Source organism: Sciurus carolinensis, chromosome 7 (assembly GCF_902686445.1).
Source record: "Sciurus carolinensis chromosome 7, mSciCar1.2, whole genome shotgun sequence".
Taxonomy (NCBI): domain Eukaryota; kingdom Metazoa; phylum Chordata; class Mammalia; order Rodentia; family Sciuridae; genus Sciurus; species Sciurus carolinensis.
In genome coordinates, this window is record NC_062219.1 from 138,977,472 (window position 1) to 138,996,431 (window position 18,960).

The 18,960-nt window shown below is 35.5% G+C and overlaps 1 protein-coding gene across 1 annotated transcript; it reads left to right on the forward strand.

Annotated features, from left to right (window-relative positions):
• Nucleotides 1–715: 715 nt before the first annotated feature.
• Nucleotides 716–18,367, forward strand: Snrnp48 (small nuclear ribonucleoprotein U11/U12 subunit 48). The gene is made up of 9 exons (XM_047559572.1): nt 716–906; nt 4,042–4,155; nt 4,446–4,506; nt 5,525–5,599; nt 10,513–10,701; nt 11,359–11,480; nt 15,317–15,405; nt 15,902–16,066; nt 18,173–18,367. Exons 1-9 carry the CDS (start codon nt 751–753, stop codon nt 18,219–18,221), a joined length of 1,020 nt encoding a protein of 339 aa, XP_047415528.1. The 5' UTR covers nt 716–750; the 3' UTR covers nt 18,222–18,367.
• Nucleotides 18,368–18,960: the final 593 nt, after the last annotated feature.

Consider the following 18,960-nt stretch of genomic DNA (forward strand, 5'->3'; position numbering starts at 1 on the left):
ATTCTATAAGACAACTGTCTCATCACAAAATTCAATCTTAATATAAAAAAGAGGAGACTATTCTAGATTAAAATTAGAACAGTAACAAATTAGAGTTCATTGGGTTGAAATAATGAGACTGCTGGAAGAGGAATTTGGGGGACCACTGGGGAAATTTGAGCTATGTACAGAATGACTTCATGAAATTAGTTTTCTGAGATTTGGTCATGCATTATGATTAGGAAGGAAAACGTTCTGAGGCTATGCATACTAACATTTTGGGGGGAGAAAAAATCTGCAACTTACTTTAAAAGAATTCGGCAAAAATTTAAGTGTGGGGGTTTGAAGTGAATTTGCTAGTTATCACCTCTCAGTGACATCCTTTAATAATCCCAGAATCGTTGCTGTCCCAAACAGAACGGTCCAGTTTTCAGGCAGAGAAAGGCAAACATGTGAGACCTAGAGAAATCAAAAGTGGCAAAATGTTAACAACTAATGAGCCGGAGGACTATTGATATGCACACTCCTTGAACTATTCTTTAAGCTTTTCTAAAAAGTTGAAAAGAAGGAATGCTGTTCAGGGAAGGCCAGAGAGGTAAGCTCCCAGCAGCAGGGCAAAGGAAGTCTTTTCAAATGACAGGTCCCGCCCTCCGCGGGGCGCTTCTCTATTGGCGATTTGAGTCACGTGGTACATAGTCCCGCCCACTGTTCCCAGAGGCCCGCGCGCGGCGGACTATTCGCTCACTTCCTTCTTGCAGGTGGGCTACGGCCATGGAAGACGAGCCACCTCCCCTGGAGGAGAGACGGAGGCTGCAGGAGGAGCTGAGCGAGTTTGTGGAGAGTTGCTGCCGAACGCTGGAGGAGGTGACCTCGTCCCTGGGCTGGAGCCTTGATCAGCTGGACCCCGGGGAAGAGGAGGCGGAGGAGGTGAGGGGCGCGGTCGCCGGCCCTTCCAGGGACTGTCCGCCCGCGCGGTCTGCTCTGGCCAGCGGGAGATACGCGCAGGGAGCCGCGAAGGGAAGGGCGTAGGAGGTCTGCAGAGCCATCTGGGGCGCCCAGGACCCGGAGCGGCCCGGGCGCCCCGGGCTCCCGGGCTGGGGCGCACCACGGCCGCTTGAGCGCTCTTTTGCGACCTCCGCAGCGGCTCTTCTGTGGGTTTAAGGAGAACTGAAAGATGCACTGGGTAAGGAGGGAATGGCACATCAGGCGTTTAGAAAATAAGCGAATGGGCCTCAGTGATGCTTGCGGAGTTTTGGAGATTTGCTTTGTCATCTGTGGTAGGATTCTGCAGTTGCACCAGCTTTGGTGTCAGTAGGAACTGGAAGTTCACCTGTTTGCCTTTCTCTGCCTGAAAACTGGACCCTTCTGTTTTCAGAAGCACCGATTCTGGGATTATTAAAGGATGTCACTGAGAGATGATAACTAGCAAATTCACTTGAACGGTAGAATTGTTTTTTAAAATCTAGGCACCGTATTCTAGTGAAGAATCCTGGATTTTGTTTTGTCTTTGTTTTGGGTGAATTAGAATTAAGAGTTGTGGTCCATAGTGGAGTAATTTCTGGGTTTACTATGCTGTAATGATTTTTCCCCTGGTTTAAGTCACATGTCTGATTCCCCAGAGACATTTAAAGTATTTGGTTTGTCTATAAACCATGCACTGTTTGTTGTGTTAAAAACACATTGAAAATTTTTAAAAACTTCATTGTTCTTGTAGAGAGATATTTGAAGCCATCAAGTGGGACCTGCCAAAGCTTTCCATACCATTGCAGTAAAATTGAATTCCTTGTATTAATACTTAAATAGCACTTTGTATATGCTACTTACTATACAGTTACCCTGCTTAATAATCATAACTGTACACTGGTAACATTTTACAAATGAGAGGAAACAGAGTTGGTAATTTGTTCAAGGATACATTGGTACCAAATGGCAGTTAGGATTTGAACTCAGGCTTTTTGATTCCTGAGAGTGTGTAGGCTTAATGACTATGGTGTATTTCTAAAACTCCTTTGTAAAATTCCTGTGGGCGTGCATCTAACTTTTGCAAACCCAATCTCTGATATTCAAGAGAGTGACTTAAAAATCCTGGTAGGTGACATTCATAACTCCTAGAATAGACACAATCCAGATGGTTAATCTCTACTTTTCTGAGAATTTTAACACTGAAGTTTAGTGAACAACAGTGACAATTGTTTGGTGATGGTGAGGAGCAATACAGAGAAGTCAGTTATTGCATTATAATGTATTTGCTGTAGTACAGGTTATGGTGGGCTTCGATGGGTTAGCAAAGGTTTCCTGAACAAAGTAAATTATAAGCTGATAAAAATTAGTGGAAGAGGAAGTGTGACCAGCCTGTGTAGAAGTCCAGACACAAGTGAGTGACCAGATAGGAAATCTCAAGTAGTTGAGGATATTGACAGCACAGGGTGTGGAGATGGAGAATGATGGTGGTGGGCAGGACCAGACTGGAAAGGTCCTTGTCAGTCATATTAAAGAATCTAGATTTTTTTTTTTAAATGTGGGAAGTGGGAAAGTCATAGAAACATTTTAAGTCAGGGCATATCTAAATCCTATTTGCCTGTTAGCAAAAATGCTTTTTTTTTTTTTTTTTTTTTTTTTTAGCTGTAGGTGGACACAATACCTTTATCTTATTTTTGTATGTGGTGCTGAGGATCGAACCCAGGGCCTCACGCATGCTAGGTGTGTGCTCTACCTCTGAGCCACAACCCCAGCCCGCAAAAAATGCTATTAACCGCTTACATTTATTGAACACTTACTAGGTCCAGACCTGTTTGAATGCTTTATGTATAGTAACTCATTTATCATTCTTTTGCTCTATCTCCACAGTAGCTTTGTGAGAGAGGCCCTGCTATTTCCATTTTAAGGATGAGGAAATTGAAGTAAAGAGATTCCTTGCCCAGTGTCATACAGCCAGTAATGTCAGAGCTGGGTTTTCAAACTAGCTGCAATGTGGAGAATGGAGTGGAGTATGTCAAGACTGGAAGCAGAGATAGAGAGCAGTTAGGAGGAGGCTGTCATAACCCTGATACTCTGAGTTAGGGAAGCCGCAGTAGTGATATAGCATATGGAGAATTTTAGAGATACTTAGGAGTAAAATTGATAGGACTAGGTTATCATTTGGATATGGGTGACAAGGGAGAAGCAGGAATTTCTTGCTTGAGTAGATGAGACCTTTTGCTGAAGTAGGAAGAAATGGAGGAATGGGTTTGGGGGTTAGGAGACCATGAATCTAATGACTTTAGTTTTGTCAAATTGAATGTCTAGTGTTTTCAAATAAAATGTACTCAAAGGAGAAACGTGGTTTCATAATGTAGATTTGAGGACTCTATGGTGAGGATTGAAGCTGTAAGATCTGCTAATAAACTTATATCTAATGGCTTGAGTTCACTGGTAGACTTACATTATATCAGGATGGCAGAAATGGACATGTGGATTGTGACCTTCCAAGAGTCCAGTTACTGTAAGGACAATTATGTGTTCTTTGGCTTTGGTAGCACGAAAGTTGTGTGTGAGCTGCTGATGTTCTGTTAGTGAAATGTTGGTGGCAGTGGATGAGGAATGGCCTAGCTGAGGTTGTTGAGACAGTGTAATCATATATTTTGAAGAGTTAGTTTTCAAAGAGGTGGAGAGAGGGCAGAGGCTTTAGGCAGTGGGGAACTGAGGGAACTTGTTTGTTTTAATACAAACACACCCATGTGGGAGTGACAGAGGCCTGCAGAAAAGGCGGTACTAGATAGAACCACTTAAATAGTAAATATTTAATGATATAATTATTTAAAAATATTATGTACCTTTTTCTTTTTTGGGGTGGGGCAGTACCAGGGATTGAACTCAGGGGCACGCAACCACTGAGCCACATCCCCAGTCCTATTTTGTATTTTATTTAGAGACAGGGTCTCACTGAGTTGTTGAGCCCCTGTGGTTGCTGAGACTGGCTTTGAACTCACAATCCTCCTGTCTCAGCCTCCTGAGCCGTTGGAATTCTAAGTGTGCACCACTGCGCCTGGCTTATGTACCCTTTTCTCTGTTTGCTTTTTATAGGATGAAGTTGTGATTTGTCCTTATGATTCCAATCATCACATGCCAAAATCGTCTTTAGCAAAGCACATGGAATCTTGTAGATTGAGGAAGCTGGGCTATACCAAGGAAGAAGAGGTACTATATGTTTACTTTATTTCACACACACACACACATACACACACTTATATATGTACAAAATGTAAATTACCCATTAGTAAATTCATAGTATTTAGAAGGTATATTAAATAACAGCTCATATTTGCCTATTTGTGAGTAGGATGATACCTAATTTTACAAATTATTCTGAGCAATATTTAAATGGTATTAACCTATTATTAGTTTTTGTCAAGTTTTAAAATAGTCAATTATCTGGTCCTCAAGAAAACTAAGTTTTATCTTTTGTTTTGTTTGTTTTTACTATTTAGGATGAAATGTATAATCCTGATTTTTTCTATGAGAATGTGAAAATTCCTTCAATTACTTTGAGTAAGTATTAACATATTAGATTGTAATTTTAAAATATCAAGATATTAATTTTTCATTTTTGAATTATCAGAAAAATGGATTTTATAAACATGCTTATGATTAAGAAGGACATTTAATACCTTAAGAGAATGTAGGATTGACCAGGTGTGGTGCTGCACACCTATAGTCCCAGCTGTTTGGGAGGCTGAGGCAGGAGGATTGCAAGTTCAAGGCTAACCTGGGCCACTTAGTGAGACTATGTCTCAAAATAAAAGTAAAGGGTCTGGGGATGGCTCAGTGGTGGAGTCCTAGAGTGCCCCTGGGTTCAATCCCCAGTACTGTTAAAAAAAAAAAAAAAAAAAAGGACTAACTAATATACAGTGAAACGTTCATGTAATCCAAAATTTAAAGATCAGTCTTATGTTAATAGGCAGTGAAAACTGAAAAACTTTATACAGTGGCACAGACCTTTTCTTTCTTGGTTATAACAAAAATCTGAGCCCACAACACAAATTGAAAAGAGTGAGAGTGGAAATGTCTTCAAGTACTCACAGCATATGGAGAGTCTTGGATTCTAGATAAATGGAATGCTTTGATTCAACTCTTGGTTTTTGTCACTTACTTATGTATGTCTTTTAGTAAGGTAATTAACTCATCTTTTTTCTAGATTACTTTATAAATCAGGGATGGTGATAAAGGCACTTTGTGAGGATTAAATCATATGTGAATATAGTTAAAATAGTGCCTGGCACTTAACTGAGCTTCAAAAAATATCATTGGTTGCTCAGATTTGTAGCTACTATGATTATAGTGTTTTCTGAACTGTTTGAAGTCTGATCACTTCCTGGCCTCCAGAAAGATCTGAAAGAATTCTGTATTCAGATTACAGAGGCAGTACTATGGATGTTTCATCTATTACAATTCTGGAATGCTTATCAGTATGCCCTAAGAACTTGACTGGATACCAGCTAATCACTTAATTGTGAACACTGATGATTTGAACTATGTTTGTGGACTTTTTGGTTTTTGTTTTGGACAGATAAGGACTCACAATTCCAGATAATTAAACAAGCTAGAGCTGCAGTTGGAAAAGATGGTGACTGTTACAATCAAAGTAAGTGGCATCATAGTTTGAGCTAACTAATGGATCAAATTATTTTTCTCTTTCAAGCACATTACAAATTTTCAAGAAAAACCTTGTGAAATAGTTACATGGGAAAGGCTAAGTTTTACATTTAACATAAAGCTAATCTGTGTTTCAACGTCATTTGTTACATATCTCCTGTTACCTAGTAGGTGAGATTGCCTTGTGGATAATTTTTTTTTTAGTTATTATTTAGTAAATAAATGCTGTTGGGTCTACCCCTGAGAGTTCCTCACTTGAGATTGTTGAAATGTTGTGTAAAGGAAAAGGCTTAGGCTAAAAGAGATTCATCTCCACAGCTGCCCTTAGCATTACCTGTTAAGTGTAATTTTAATATCTTTTTAGATCTTGGACCCCTTTGAAATGATGGATGCTAGGGATTCCCCTTCTCAGAAAAAAGCACCAACAATTTTTTACATGTAATCTTGGAGGATTTGTAAATCCTTTCATGCCCAGCTTTGGAGTTGGATTAGAGTTTTTACATGTGATTTTGATAGATACAAGATTAAAATTTTAAGCCTAAACTTTTAGGAAATTCAAAGAAAACTTTGATCTATCAAAACAGAAGTAAAGTTAAAAAAAAACATAGATTTTTGGATGGAGGTATGTGTAACATCTAGCCAAAGCATGAATGGTTCCTCTTATAAGGATTTCTAAGCTGTCTTTGAATACCTTCTAGGTTACTTGCTCTGGACATCTTACCTGTTTTTCTTCACTCTTAACAGGCCATAGTCTTGGTTAGTTTTCTCTCGTTGAAGTTCACAGTCTCTGTCAGACATTATGCTCTGAGTTGCACTGTGGCTTCAGAAGGAAGACCTTCTTGCCCTTAGCCTGCCTTTACACCTTAAATTAGTTCCTGCCAACAGTCAGAGACATTTTTAAAAAAAATTTCCTGCTTTGAAGATTCCTCTTTCATGCCTGTAGGCTTAATTCTGAGGTGCTTTTTTTTTTTTTTTTTAACTTTTGAGGGAGATATTTGATTATCATCTTATTGGGTAACTTACTACTGAACTGTGACCTTGATCTCTGTTATTGATTCTACCTGTGATCCTTGCTTAGTTAATAGACCAATAAAAAATTAGAGGATTTTTTTTATAGGGGTTAACTTTTAAAAGGTTTAATTTGACTCTTAACTGATTAGATAGGTTTGTTGAATTTAGAGTTGTAAGAGTACTTGGCGTTTATCTAATGAACAGGAAATAAACTATCTGATAGAGATATAATAAGGTTCTGGTGTGTTTGCTCTAAAAGTCTTCAGTACCAATTGTGGAAGAATATTACAAACTTCAAATCCGAATACTCATAACAGTGCTGTTCACTATTCTATTTTGTCAAAGCCCAGTTTAAAGAATTTAAGCTAACTGCTTAGCATTATAGAAATGACAGCTTCTTTGAGTTTTTTATTTCTTATCTATCTGTAATATAATATTATCTTGTAGGATTGTTTACAGAGACAGAGATGATAAATGCTAAACTAGCTCTAGTTACAATCATTGGTAGCTGTTAGTGTCTCAGTAAAAATTAATGTATAGAAAGCAATATTAGTGTAATGAAATGGATGAATAATTTATAAATGTCCCATGTTTATAAACTTTAAATGACTGGATAGTAGGACAGATTTAGACATTGCATAGTTAATTGCATAGTTAATTACATAAACAAAGGCTAACTTTGAATTTTTTCATATGTAATTAAGAACTTTTAGTTATTTTGATCTATTTATTTTATTTTTTATTTTTGGTGGTTTTGAGGATTGAACCAGGGGCACTCTACTACTGAGCTACACCCCCAGCCCTTTTTAGGTTTTAATTTGAGGCAAGGTTTTGCTAAGTTGCTGAAGCTGACCTCAAACTTGCAATCCTTCTGCCTCAGCCTCCCAGGTTGCTGGGATTATAGGAGTGCAGCACCTACCTGGCCTCTTACACTATATTAAATTAAGATTTCTTAGAAGAACTATTTTTTATATGATTTGTAACTCCCTTTTTAAAATTTTTTCTATCCTGTGTAGAGTTCTACAATTTCTCAACAGAGATTATTTTTGTGGCTCACTTATGTCTTAGGTATTTTTAAACCTTTTGCCACAGAACAAGAATGTCTTGAATTATCTTATTGATTTATGTACTTTGAAGAGAGAATGATTAAGGTGAAAAATTTTGACTTCCCCATGTAAATAATATTTTACTTGATAAACACTAAAATGTAAGTTTTTTGCAAGGTTGTGTGGATACTTAAGCTCAGTATACAGAATTCTCAATCCATTAACCTTTGTGGAAGCTTGAACAGACTTTAGATCTACATACGTACTTTCAGATATAATTATACTGGTTAATTTTATAACCAAGATATCAATTTCAGTCAACTAATATTTTTATATTTAGTTCATCTTTTTCCTGTAATATTAAGTGTTGAAATTGCTGTACTTCATGAAGTGTGAGAATGACCATAATTTAAAGTTCAATGTACTATGAAAGAACCTTAAAGAGACAGGATAGACCAGATCTCTTCCAGCTGTGACAAGTCATTTGACTTCTGTGGGCCTTAATTTATTTGTCTTTAATGTTAGAGAATTGTTTCTATGTGAATTCTCCATAAAATTTTGGTTTGTAACCTTGAAACAATATCTTTTACTAATATTTAATATCAATATGTCATATGTTTAAGATGCCCTTTGATGGCAAAAGTGTGTAACAAGGAAGAATTGAGAATTTGAGCCATATAAGAAGTAGATTAGCATTTAACTTTGGGATGATGAGAACGACAAAGATGATGGTTGCACAGCAGTGTGATTGTCCTTAGTGTCTCTGAACTGTGCACTTGAAGATGATTGAAGGGGGGAATTTTATGTTATTTATATTTTATCACTTTTTCGAAACTATAAAAAAAGAATTATGACAATGATAATTACAAATCATTGAAACTTACATTTTGAAAATTTACATTTTGTGTACATGTAAACTTGTTTGTGTGTTTATCCTTTTTTCTTTTGTCACAAATATCTGTGTTCTAAAAGATTTGAATGCAGTTTGTTGCTTAACTTTTCCTGTACTTTTTCTTTTTCAGTAATTGGGGTGAGTATAAAGAGGAATTAGAAACCTGAATATACTCCTTATTTAAAGATATGCAGTATCCTTTTTGCAAATGATATCCTTTTAAAAGTATCAAACTTCTCAACTTTATCTTAATAGCTGTCACAGTATTGTAGTCTTTCATTTGAAATCTTGGTTGAATTTCAAGATGTCTTAGTCTTTACTGTAAAGAAATTTAAGATGAATGAATCAAAAAAAACTCCCATACTTTTTTTATTGTTGTTTAAGGATAACAGGCAAAAGTTTATGAGGAGCTTGTTTGTAATGTATCATTGTTTTCTAATCTTCGTATTTTTCTCCCAGATTTTTATGGTCCACATTCAAGAAATTAGGCTTATCAAAGCCAATTTTATATTATAAAATTAAATGTCTAAATACCTGGCTACAAAAAAGGACTTTTCCTGCCAACATTAGAACAAAACTGATTGACTTGAAAGGGAACCTTCCTGGTTAAGTTGAATCCCTTGACTAGTAAAAATGACCTTGTATCATGCATAGCTGTTAAACCACAACCTCGGATTCCAAGCGGCTCTTCATAATTTATGGACAAATGAAAAGCCATCTCTTTTTTCGTTATAATGCTTAGTAGTTCATAGTATGCTCTTACTTGAGTTCTTCTTTCATCTCTTACCTAAGAAGTTAATGAGGTTAAACTTTTATATATCTGGGAAGACCCATTTATTCTACATTGTTCTTCGAGCCAGAGTTACCTCTTTAAGATGATCTAGCAAACAACAGAAGTATTCCTTTAGTAGTAGTTATTCTTTGTTTGCCTTGGTGAATAATGAAGTCTAGAAAGAATTGTTTTAAATTGCTTTATTTACAGTTACAATCATTTTATTTCTTTGAGAACATTTGAATCTCAAAACAAAATATTTCTTCAGTGTTTTAATACATCACATCCAGGTATTGTATTTACTTTTTTCATTAATGAGCAGATTTGAGAAAGTTCTGAAATTATCAGGGGGCACTGATGTTACCTTATTTCAGTTAATTTGATTAAGCAAATATACTTCCTCCTCAAGAAATTAAAATTAGTTTAGTGTCAGTTTAATATATCTTCCTTTGGTCTGAGCAAGTATGGGATTTCTACAAAATTGTTTTTTGATCCCTAGCTCTAAGTCATTGCACAGTGGGTTGTGTTTTGAATATTGAACATCTAGCTTGATGTCTTAAAAAAGACATTTTTTTGTATTTTTCATATCTGTAGTTTATTTTCAAAGGGCCTACAATGTGTATTACCTAATAAAACATTTTTTTCAGCTTCTTTGAGGAAAATCCTGTGCACATAAAGTAATATCTACTCTCATAGTTTGGGTAGTCTTTTAGAAGTGGTTTAGTACATTCCTAGAGACCCAACTACTTGAGAAGCCTAGAGAGGAGGATCCCTTATCCCCAGGAGGTTGAGGCTAGCCTGGGCAACATAGACCCTGTCACATACACACAGACACACAAACAAAAAAGAAAGAAAGAAAAGAGAAAAAGAAAAGACTTTTCTTATGAACTAATTATCTCTTGTGATTATTATTGCCAGACTTTATGGGATCTGTCTTAACATTGTTGGAGAGAATAGCAAACATCTGTGATACATCTTTTCTGTGGTTGTAGTATTTAGGATAGTCATTGTTTACTGCTTATCATATAAATTGATATTTTGTGTATTTAGGGATTACTATGTAAAAATAGTTTGTTAATATTGCATTATTAGAGCACATTTTTAATCTATTAAAAAGTAGTAGATTTAAGTCCATAATGCTTCATGTATTGTTTATTCTTGTGGTTTTATTTTTACTTTAGGAATGTATTCTTCATTGCCTGTTGAAGTTCCTCTGAATCATAAACGGTTTGTTTGTGATCTAACCCAAGCCGATCGTCTTGCCCTTTATGATTTTGTTGTGGAGGAGACGAAGAAAAAGCGCTCTGATTCTCAAATCATTGAAAACGATAGTGATCTCTTTGTAGACTTGGCTGCCAAAGTTAATCAAGGTTTGATCAATATCATATGTTACATTTCAAAATTGCCATCCCCTCCTGTGTCATCTTATGATTGTTGTTAATCTGATTTTATTATCATGCCATCTTGAGTTGGAGCAAGGCAGTTTTTTATAATGTGGTATTGACCTATAAATATATTTACTTAGTACATGAAGTTTTCCTGTGACTTGAGATATTAAGCATATCTTCCTTCTGTAAGAATGTTACTTAAACTGCTTTTACTTTAATCTCTGGATCTAAGCACTATTATGTTTAATTAATGGTCAGAGAAAAGGAATAATATAAACAGCCCATATATCTATATAATGCAGGGTTTATGTGCTCTACCTTGAAACATGAAATATAAGATGATAATGGGCACAGTGGTGCATCCCAGCTACTCAGGAATCTGAGGCAGGAGGACCACAAATTGAGACCAGCCTGAACAACTTAGATCCTGTCTCAAAACAAGCAAAAAAAGGGCTGGAGTTGTGGACATATAGCTCAGTGGTAGACTACTTGCCTAGCATGTGTGAGGCCCTGGGTTTGTACATATATACACACACACACATATATATGCGTGAATAGAAGGGATTGTGGTGTTCCTACCTGCTAATTCTTACAAATTTAAAAGCTCTTACTGATATAATTGTTTTACCCTTTCATTAGACAATAGTCGAAAAAGTCCAAAATCTTACCTTGAAATCCTGGCAGAAGTGAGAGATTATAAAAGAAGACGCCAGTCCTATAGAGCTAAGAATGTTCACATAACCAAGAAATCATATACTGAGGTAAGTTTCACATAATATATAAAGCTTTGTTGAGAAGAAAAACTTCTTGTGAATAGTTTTCTAAATCTGTTCTGTGAATTCCCTCAGTTTCTTGGAGGTTTTCTGAAAAAAAGTATCTTCTGGGTGACATGACTAATGTGTATTTGCTCCATTAATTTCAGACCCACCCTTTACTAGGCAAAGGCTTTTCAGAGTAAGTAAATAAATAAATAAATAGCATATCTTATATAAAGAGGTGGTATATTCTCAAAAGTAGCCACGTTTTAGAAAGTAGTATTGTACCAGGATAAGAGAATGAGTTTTGGCATTCCACAGACCTTGACTTGAGTGGTTTTTTTTAAATATTTTTTTTAGTTGTTAATGGACCTTCACTTATATGCAGTGCTGAGAATTGAACCCAGTGCCTCACACATGCTAGGCAAGTGCTCTACCACCGAGCCACAACCTCAGCCCTTGACTTGAGTTTTGATACTGCTATTTATCATTGACTTTGTGAATTGTGCAAGTTATTTGAGCTTTTTAGATATAATTTTTTTTTCATTTTATAATAGTACAAACTTTGCAGGGTTATGAGAATTGAGATAACGTGCAAAAACACAAATTTCTCAATAAGTATTAGCTGTTATCTCTTTTTTTGCAGAAATCTTAATGTGCTTTTATGTACTTTACTAAATATTTGGGTTTAAGAAATGTCTTGGTATAAATTAATGTATCAATCTTTTGGTGTGTATCTAGACTTATTTTCAGATGTCATTTAATGGGTAGAGTTGATGAATATTTTTGGTGCATGAATTGCCCAGATTATACAAATAATTTCCTCATGGAATCCTAATTCTTCCTTTGAATTGTTCTTTCTTATTTGAGAGACCTGTAATCTGACCTCATTTTTTAATTGGTGTATGATAGTGGTACATAGTGGTGGCATTTGTTGTAATACATCCGTGCACGCACACAATATAAACAACATAATTTGGCCAACATCGTTCCCCAGTATTTCTCTTTCTCTTTCCTCCTCCTGTTCCCTTTCCTGTACTCTGTTGATCTCCTTTCGATTTTCATGAGAATCCCCCTCTCCTACTTTCTTTTCCTTTTTCTTCTCTAGCTTCTACATCGGAGAGGAAACACATGACCCTTGACTTATTGAGTTTGGCTTATTTTGTTTAACATAATGGTCTCTGGTTCCATCTGTTTTCCTGCAGATGACATAATTTCATTTTTCTTTATGGCTCAGTTAACTCCATTGTGTATATATACCACATTTTCTTTATCATTCATCCATTAATGGATACCTAGGTTGGTTCCAAAGTTTTACTCTTGTGAATTGTGCTGCTATAAACATGGGTATGCATGTGTTGCTATAGTATGATAGCTTTATCTTGAGAATAAATACTGAGGAGTGGTATAACTATCTGGCCTCATTTTACCAAGCAGTTTTCTTTTGCTTTAGTTATGTATCTCTTAGGCTATGTCTAATTATACATATTTGTTCTTATTTCCATGCCTTAATATATATTGTTTTCTCACCTAAAATGCTCTTCATTTTTGCCTTTTTAAATCTTGATTTGTATGTGGACCACCATTTCCATGAAGTTGGAAAGCTGGTTGACTTTGAGCAGTTGCTGGTTTATTATATGAATATTCTTTTTGTTTATTTATTTGTTCTTTTTAGTTATACCTGACAGTAGAATGTATTTTTACATGCCATACTTACATGGAGTATTATTTCCCATTCTTGTGGTTTATTGTACTAATATTCTGTACCACACAGCTCAGCACTGAATTTTATGCTATTTTTGTCACTAGAGTATGTGTTTTAGACTCTCCTAGTACAGGTCTTGGATCATGTTATACTACCTTGGTGATTCTTATAGTCCCTCAGATACTTGGTGATACATCAATTGTTTCTTATCTGTTCTCAGAATCTTTTGATCATGTTTCTTTACAGTTTCATTGTTAACCTTTTATTATGGGAATATTAAACATACACTGAAGAGGATAGCATAGCTTAAGGAACCTAATATCACTCAGCTTCAGCAATTACTGACACATGGCCCTCAGGTTTTATTTATCCCCCAACTCACTGTCCATCTCCCCCTGCACTCAGTAATTTCGAAAGTAGATCCCAGATATTTTTTATCTGTAAATACTTTAGTGTTTATGAATCTTTTAGTGATTTGTTATATCTCTGGTCATTCCTGGCTTCCTTCGTGTCTTACATATTTTTCATTTGCTCTGGATTAGAATCTGAATTTTGACAAATTTTTCTATTACATACTGTATTTATTTTTCGCATACTACTGTGGGGTATGTAAAAATGAACGGCCCATAGGTCCCACCCTCAAGGAGCTTCTAGGGTAGCAAGTGAAGTTTCAAAATATAGATTGTGGCAAGTGCTAAAAATAAAGTTGAAATCAAAGTGTATGGAGGACAGTGATTCTTTTTAAAAGCTGAGATTGGTGTGAGCATCAGAGAAACTGGCGTTTGAGGAGAAGGGAGAAGCAAACCTATGCTAGGTGGGTTCTGTGGATGAAGTGGGCTCTAGGAGCTCATGTGTTTAGCAGACAGAAGACTAGTGGGGCTGCTAAGGAAGTACTAGAGCTTGAATTTGACCCCAGGTGCATGTCACCTAGCTACTCTGCTGGGTTAGACTGGGGCAGTCTTGGGTTATTCACAGGAGAACATAGTGGGAGGAAAGTGGCGATAAGGATTTCCCAGGTGGACACACTAGCATTACTAAATGTGGATAAAGTTCAGTTTTTTGGAGATTCATTAGTAATGCAGGTTGGCCAGAGCTTAGGGCTTCTGAGGAACTATCCAGTGCAAGGCAAGAATGGCGTCTACTGTGTAATGTAGTGAAATCATGGAGGGATTTCACAGCCTTGTTACGGAGACTGGACACTGTCCTGTTTTACTTTGGAAGCTGTTAATAGAAAGTTTCTCTAAAGTGGGGAAAAATGCAGTCAGGTCTGAACTATATAGTGTCTCTCTCTGAGATTGCCTGGTCCCCTATGCCTTTTAACTTAAAACATTTCATAATTAGGCATGAGAGAAGGATCAGCTTCTATTTTAGTTTTGTCTTTGACTTTCTCATGACTAGCCCTGGCTTGATGGTGTGGGTAAAATAGAAAAGAAAAACTTTCAAATGGTTCTTAAAATTAAGGGGTTTATAGTCTCACTGGGAAGGTATCTGTGATGTAACTACAATGTTTCTTGACTATCTTGACTTAATTAGAAACCTTAAAATTCTTTGTAAATGTTCTCTAACACACAGATAAGTTACAAACAACTCCCATATATTCTTTCCTTTGCCCAGGTTACCCATTGTTAGCATTTTGCCCCTGTGCTTATCTTTTGAATTGCTCTTTTTCTTTCTGGACATTTTTTACCTTCTTCATCTCTATCTGTATGCCTTTTTTTTTTTTTTTCATGAAAGATTTAAGGGTAAGTGTCATCCATTTTAGTCCTTTATCTCTAAATTTTTAGTGTGTATTTCCTAAGAATAAGGATATTTTGTTACATAATCATAGCATAGTTATCAACTTCAAATTTAACATTGAAATAATACTTTCATCTACCATTCATAATCCAGTTTTTCAGTGCCCTTTTTATATTCTCTAAAATGCATTTATACCGTAGTCTATTATATCATAGCTCTTAGTAAATTTTCTATTCATCGTTAGTGATTTTTCTGACTTTTTGCACTTAATTTTTTTTTTGTGGTGGTGCTAGGAATTGAACTCAGGACCTCGTACAACTAGGCACTGAGCCACATCCCCAGCCTTAGATTTAATTTTTATAACAATATTATCTGATATTTGGTGCTTTCTTCTCCCAAGGTGATTCGGGATGTGATAAATGTGCACATGGAAGAACTCAGTAACCATTGGCAGGAAGAACAGGAAAAAGCAGAGGATGATGCTGAAAAGTATGTCATTATTTTTATTGGTTAAAAAAATAATCTTTTTTTTTTTAAATGCACTAGGGATTAAACCCTGGGCCTTGCACATGCTAGGCAAATGCTTTATCATAGAGCTATACCCCCAGCCCTAAAATATTATTTTTAAAATCTATTACAATTATAAATTAAATTTTAGTATTTCTAAGACCCTTGGTAGCATACTATAATTCATTAAAATGCTTGTTTTTAATTATTTCTCCAAATCATACTAGAGTTGTTTTAATACATTGCTTATCTTGGTAAGGGATGGTTATGAGGGAACAACCATATTACTAAAATAGTTAAACAATAAAGCATATTATAGGAGCTATTTTTGACTTTTATATGGAATATAAAATTATGTATATTTAGCCCTTATCTGTCATTGGCGTGATGTGGAATATTGTACTTTAGGTTGGCGTGTATATGTGAAGTGGAGACCAGTGATAAAACAAACTGATTAATGTTCCTTTCTGTGTTTCAGAAATGAAGAAAGGCGATCAGCTTCAGTGGATTCACGGCAGTCTGGTGGAAGCTACTTGGATGCTGAGAGTTCACGACATAGGAGGGATCGGAGTAGGAGCCCACACAAAAGAAAAAGAAATAAAGATAAGGATAAAAACTCTGAGTCGAGGAGAAGGAAAGAGAGGTGAGTCTAACTCTGTACCAGCTAGCATTTTTCTTCTGTTTATTCCTTCCTTTTTCTTTCTTGTGCTCTTTCTCATTCTTTTTTCTTGCCAGTCCCTTCGTTGAAGGGTGTTTAGAGTTGGAGAGAAGGGCTAAACTTTAACATTAGTTCATTTTGCCCTTATTAGTATAATTTTGATAGCTGGAATGATACAAATTAATAGTAAAATAATAAATTTAGCTAGGCATGGTGGTGCGTGCCTATAATCCCAGCTACTCAGGCGGTAGAGGCAGGAGAATCACAAGTTTGAGGTCAACCTGGGCAATTTAGCCAGACTCTTGTCTCAAATAAAAAATAAAAAAAGACTGGGGATGTTGCTTAGTGGTAGAGCGCTCCTGAATTTAGTCCCTAGTCTACTCATGTCCAGCTGCTTACTAGGCATCTGTCTGGGTTTTACATTCATCCAGGCTATAACTAAACTTATCTTTTCCTCGGTCTGCACCTCTTTCCCCAGTATACCTGTTCTGATTAGTGGATAATCCTCATCTATTCACCTAAGCCAGAAATGAAGCAGTCATTTTAGGTAGTCCTTCCTTATTCCTTACTATCTTTGTCAGTTCTAAATTGCTGTCATTTCTACCTGAAGATATATCACGTGTATGAAAGTACCACTCTGTCCCTCTTGCCTATCTATCTAGAAAATTATGGTAGTTTTCCTAATTGTTCTACTTATTTCTAAACTTACCATATGAATCCATCCCTGCTTTTCTGCCATAGTGAATATTTACCTCTTACAACTCCTCCTTGACACAGTTCACATCCTTTCGAATGGCTCTCAGCAGCTGCAGGATCAGGACTCCTGCCTACTTCTTGTGCCCTGGCAACCTGCATAATTTATGGTCCTGCATCACATCTATGTCTTTTCACATTGTGTCCTGTTGCCTGATTTTTTTTAAAGTCTACTTGCTAAATTCTTCCTTTTCCTTTAAAAGCAGCCCTGTCCTCTCCTGAAGGTTTTCTCCCTCATTCAGGTAGAGCCATTATCTTTTCCATTTTGTCACCACTTTCTCTCGCACAGACTTGTAGTTGAACTTAATGGTCTTTGCTTTTCTTACTGTACTCTGAGCTCCTTGAAGGCAGGGTATATGTCTTATTTAGGTTTATATGCACAGTATTTTTCAAATAATAGGGTTTCAAATGATATCCTGTCTCTTCAGGGCCATTTATAGCTTTTTATATTGGTTTGATAATTTTGCTTATTTTCCTATCATCCAATTCATAGGTTTAAAGCTAGCTAGGATTTAGTCCTCTTTTGATTCTTATGATATAGTTTATGCATATACAAATTAACTTGGTTACCTATCAGAAATTGTGCTCTTTCATTTCTTTCAAATTTGTTAGTCCTCTTTCTTTTAAGTGATTTTTAATGATGCTGATTAGTCTCTATAGACTTAAATCCATTAGAAGTCCTCAAAATCTAAGTATGAAATAATTTTCCTTTATAGGAGATAAATTATTAGTGGGAAATACTTCTTAATAGGGCAAGGCTGATCTTTTATATTCACCTCTGAGGTGGGATGAATTATACAGAGTTGAGATAGGAGCCAAATAAAGGAAATCAGGAACTTTGGGGGGAATTTCTTTTTAACTTATGATCATTCTAAGAATTGAACCCAAGGCTACATGACTTACTAGGCAAGCACTCTACCACTTAGCTACATCCCCAGCTCCCCTCTTTCTTTTTATTAAATTTTGAGACAGTGGTTTTCACTAAGTTGCCAGGCTATGGCCTCAAACTCATTTTTTAAGTCTTTCTGCAAATTTAATGTTCTATTGAAAATGAATTCTCTAGTTGTCTACCGTATACATATTTTTAAAGTTGATTTTAAAGGCAGAACTCTAAAGCATAAATCAATTTTTCTTACTCCTATTTCAGTCTTCTAGTTTTAATCATTGATTTTCCCTGTTTACTCTCTCAAGATTACTATTTAGTTCTAAATGCGTGTTTTAACTTGTCATGGTTTGTGTATGATGAAAGAACATTACTGTTGAATTATTATTTTAAGACTCTGATATTTAAGTGTCTGTCATTTATAATACTTTATTTTAATATCTCTTTCATTTCAGGGATGGGGAAAGACATCATAGTCATAAAAGAAGAAAGCAAAAAATATAAATGTATGTTCATATATTAATTATGCTATGTCATTATAACCAGTATGCTAATATTTTAATTGTAATTGCTTTGCATAAGAGAATGTGTTTTTATGATCTGTTTAGTGCTTATTACTTTTCAATAAATACTTATGCTTTAAACCATGAGTTTTCTATTACACCCTACAACATTGTTTTCTTAATATTTTAATAGGTGGATTGCTTCTTACTACTGATTTATTTTATTCTTTTTGGTAATTTATATAAAATTCTTTTTTTAAAGTCAGTACTTAAAATATATAAGTTATTCATGAATACATTCCCATTGTAAAAGATTAAACTTTACAGATAAGACTGAGTTGCCTGGGAAACCTTCTGTAGTCCCTGTTCCCATCCTGGAAATAAACTACTCTATCACTACGCTGGTGAGTTATAGTAGGAAAAAAAATCTAATTATCTGTTGGAAGGGGAATGGCCTAGCTAAATAAACTATGGTATGATAGATAACTTTATTAGGGTAAAAGAAATAACCTAGATCTGTATTAATGTGGACAGATCTCAGAAACAATGCTATATGAAAAGAGTAAGATAAATATATATATATATATATATATATATATTTCACATACATATATATGTATATATTTTCACATACATATATATATCTACAAAATAATACTATGTGTTTCCTATGGCTGTATATATAAGTGAATATATTTTTAAAGGTACAGAAGAATTCATACGAAACTCATAACAGTGAC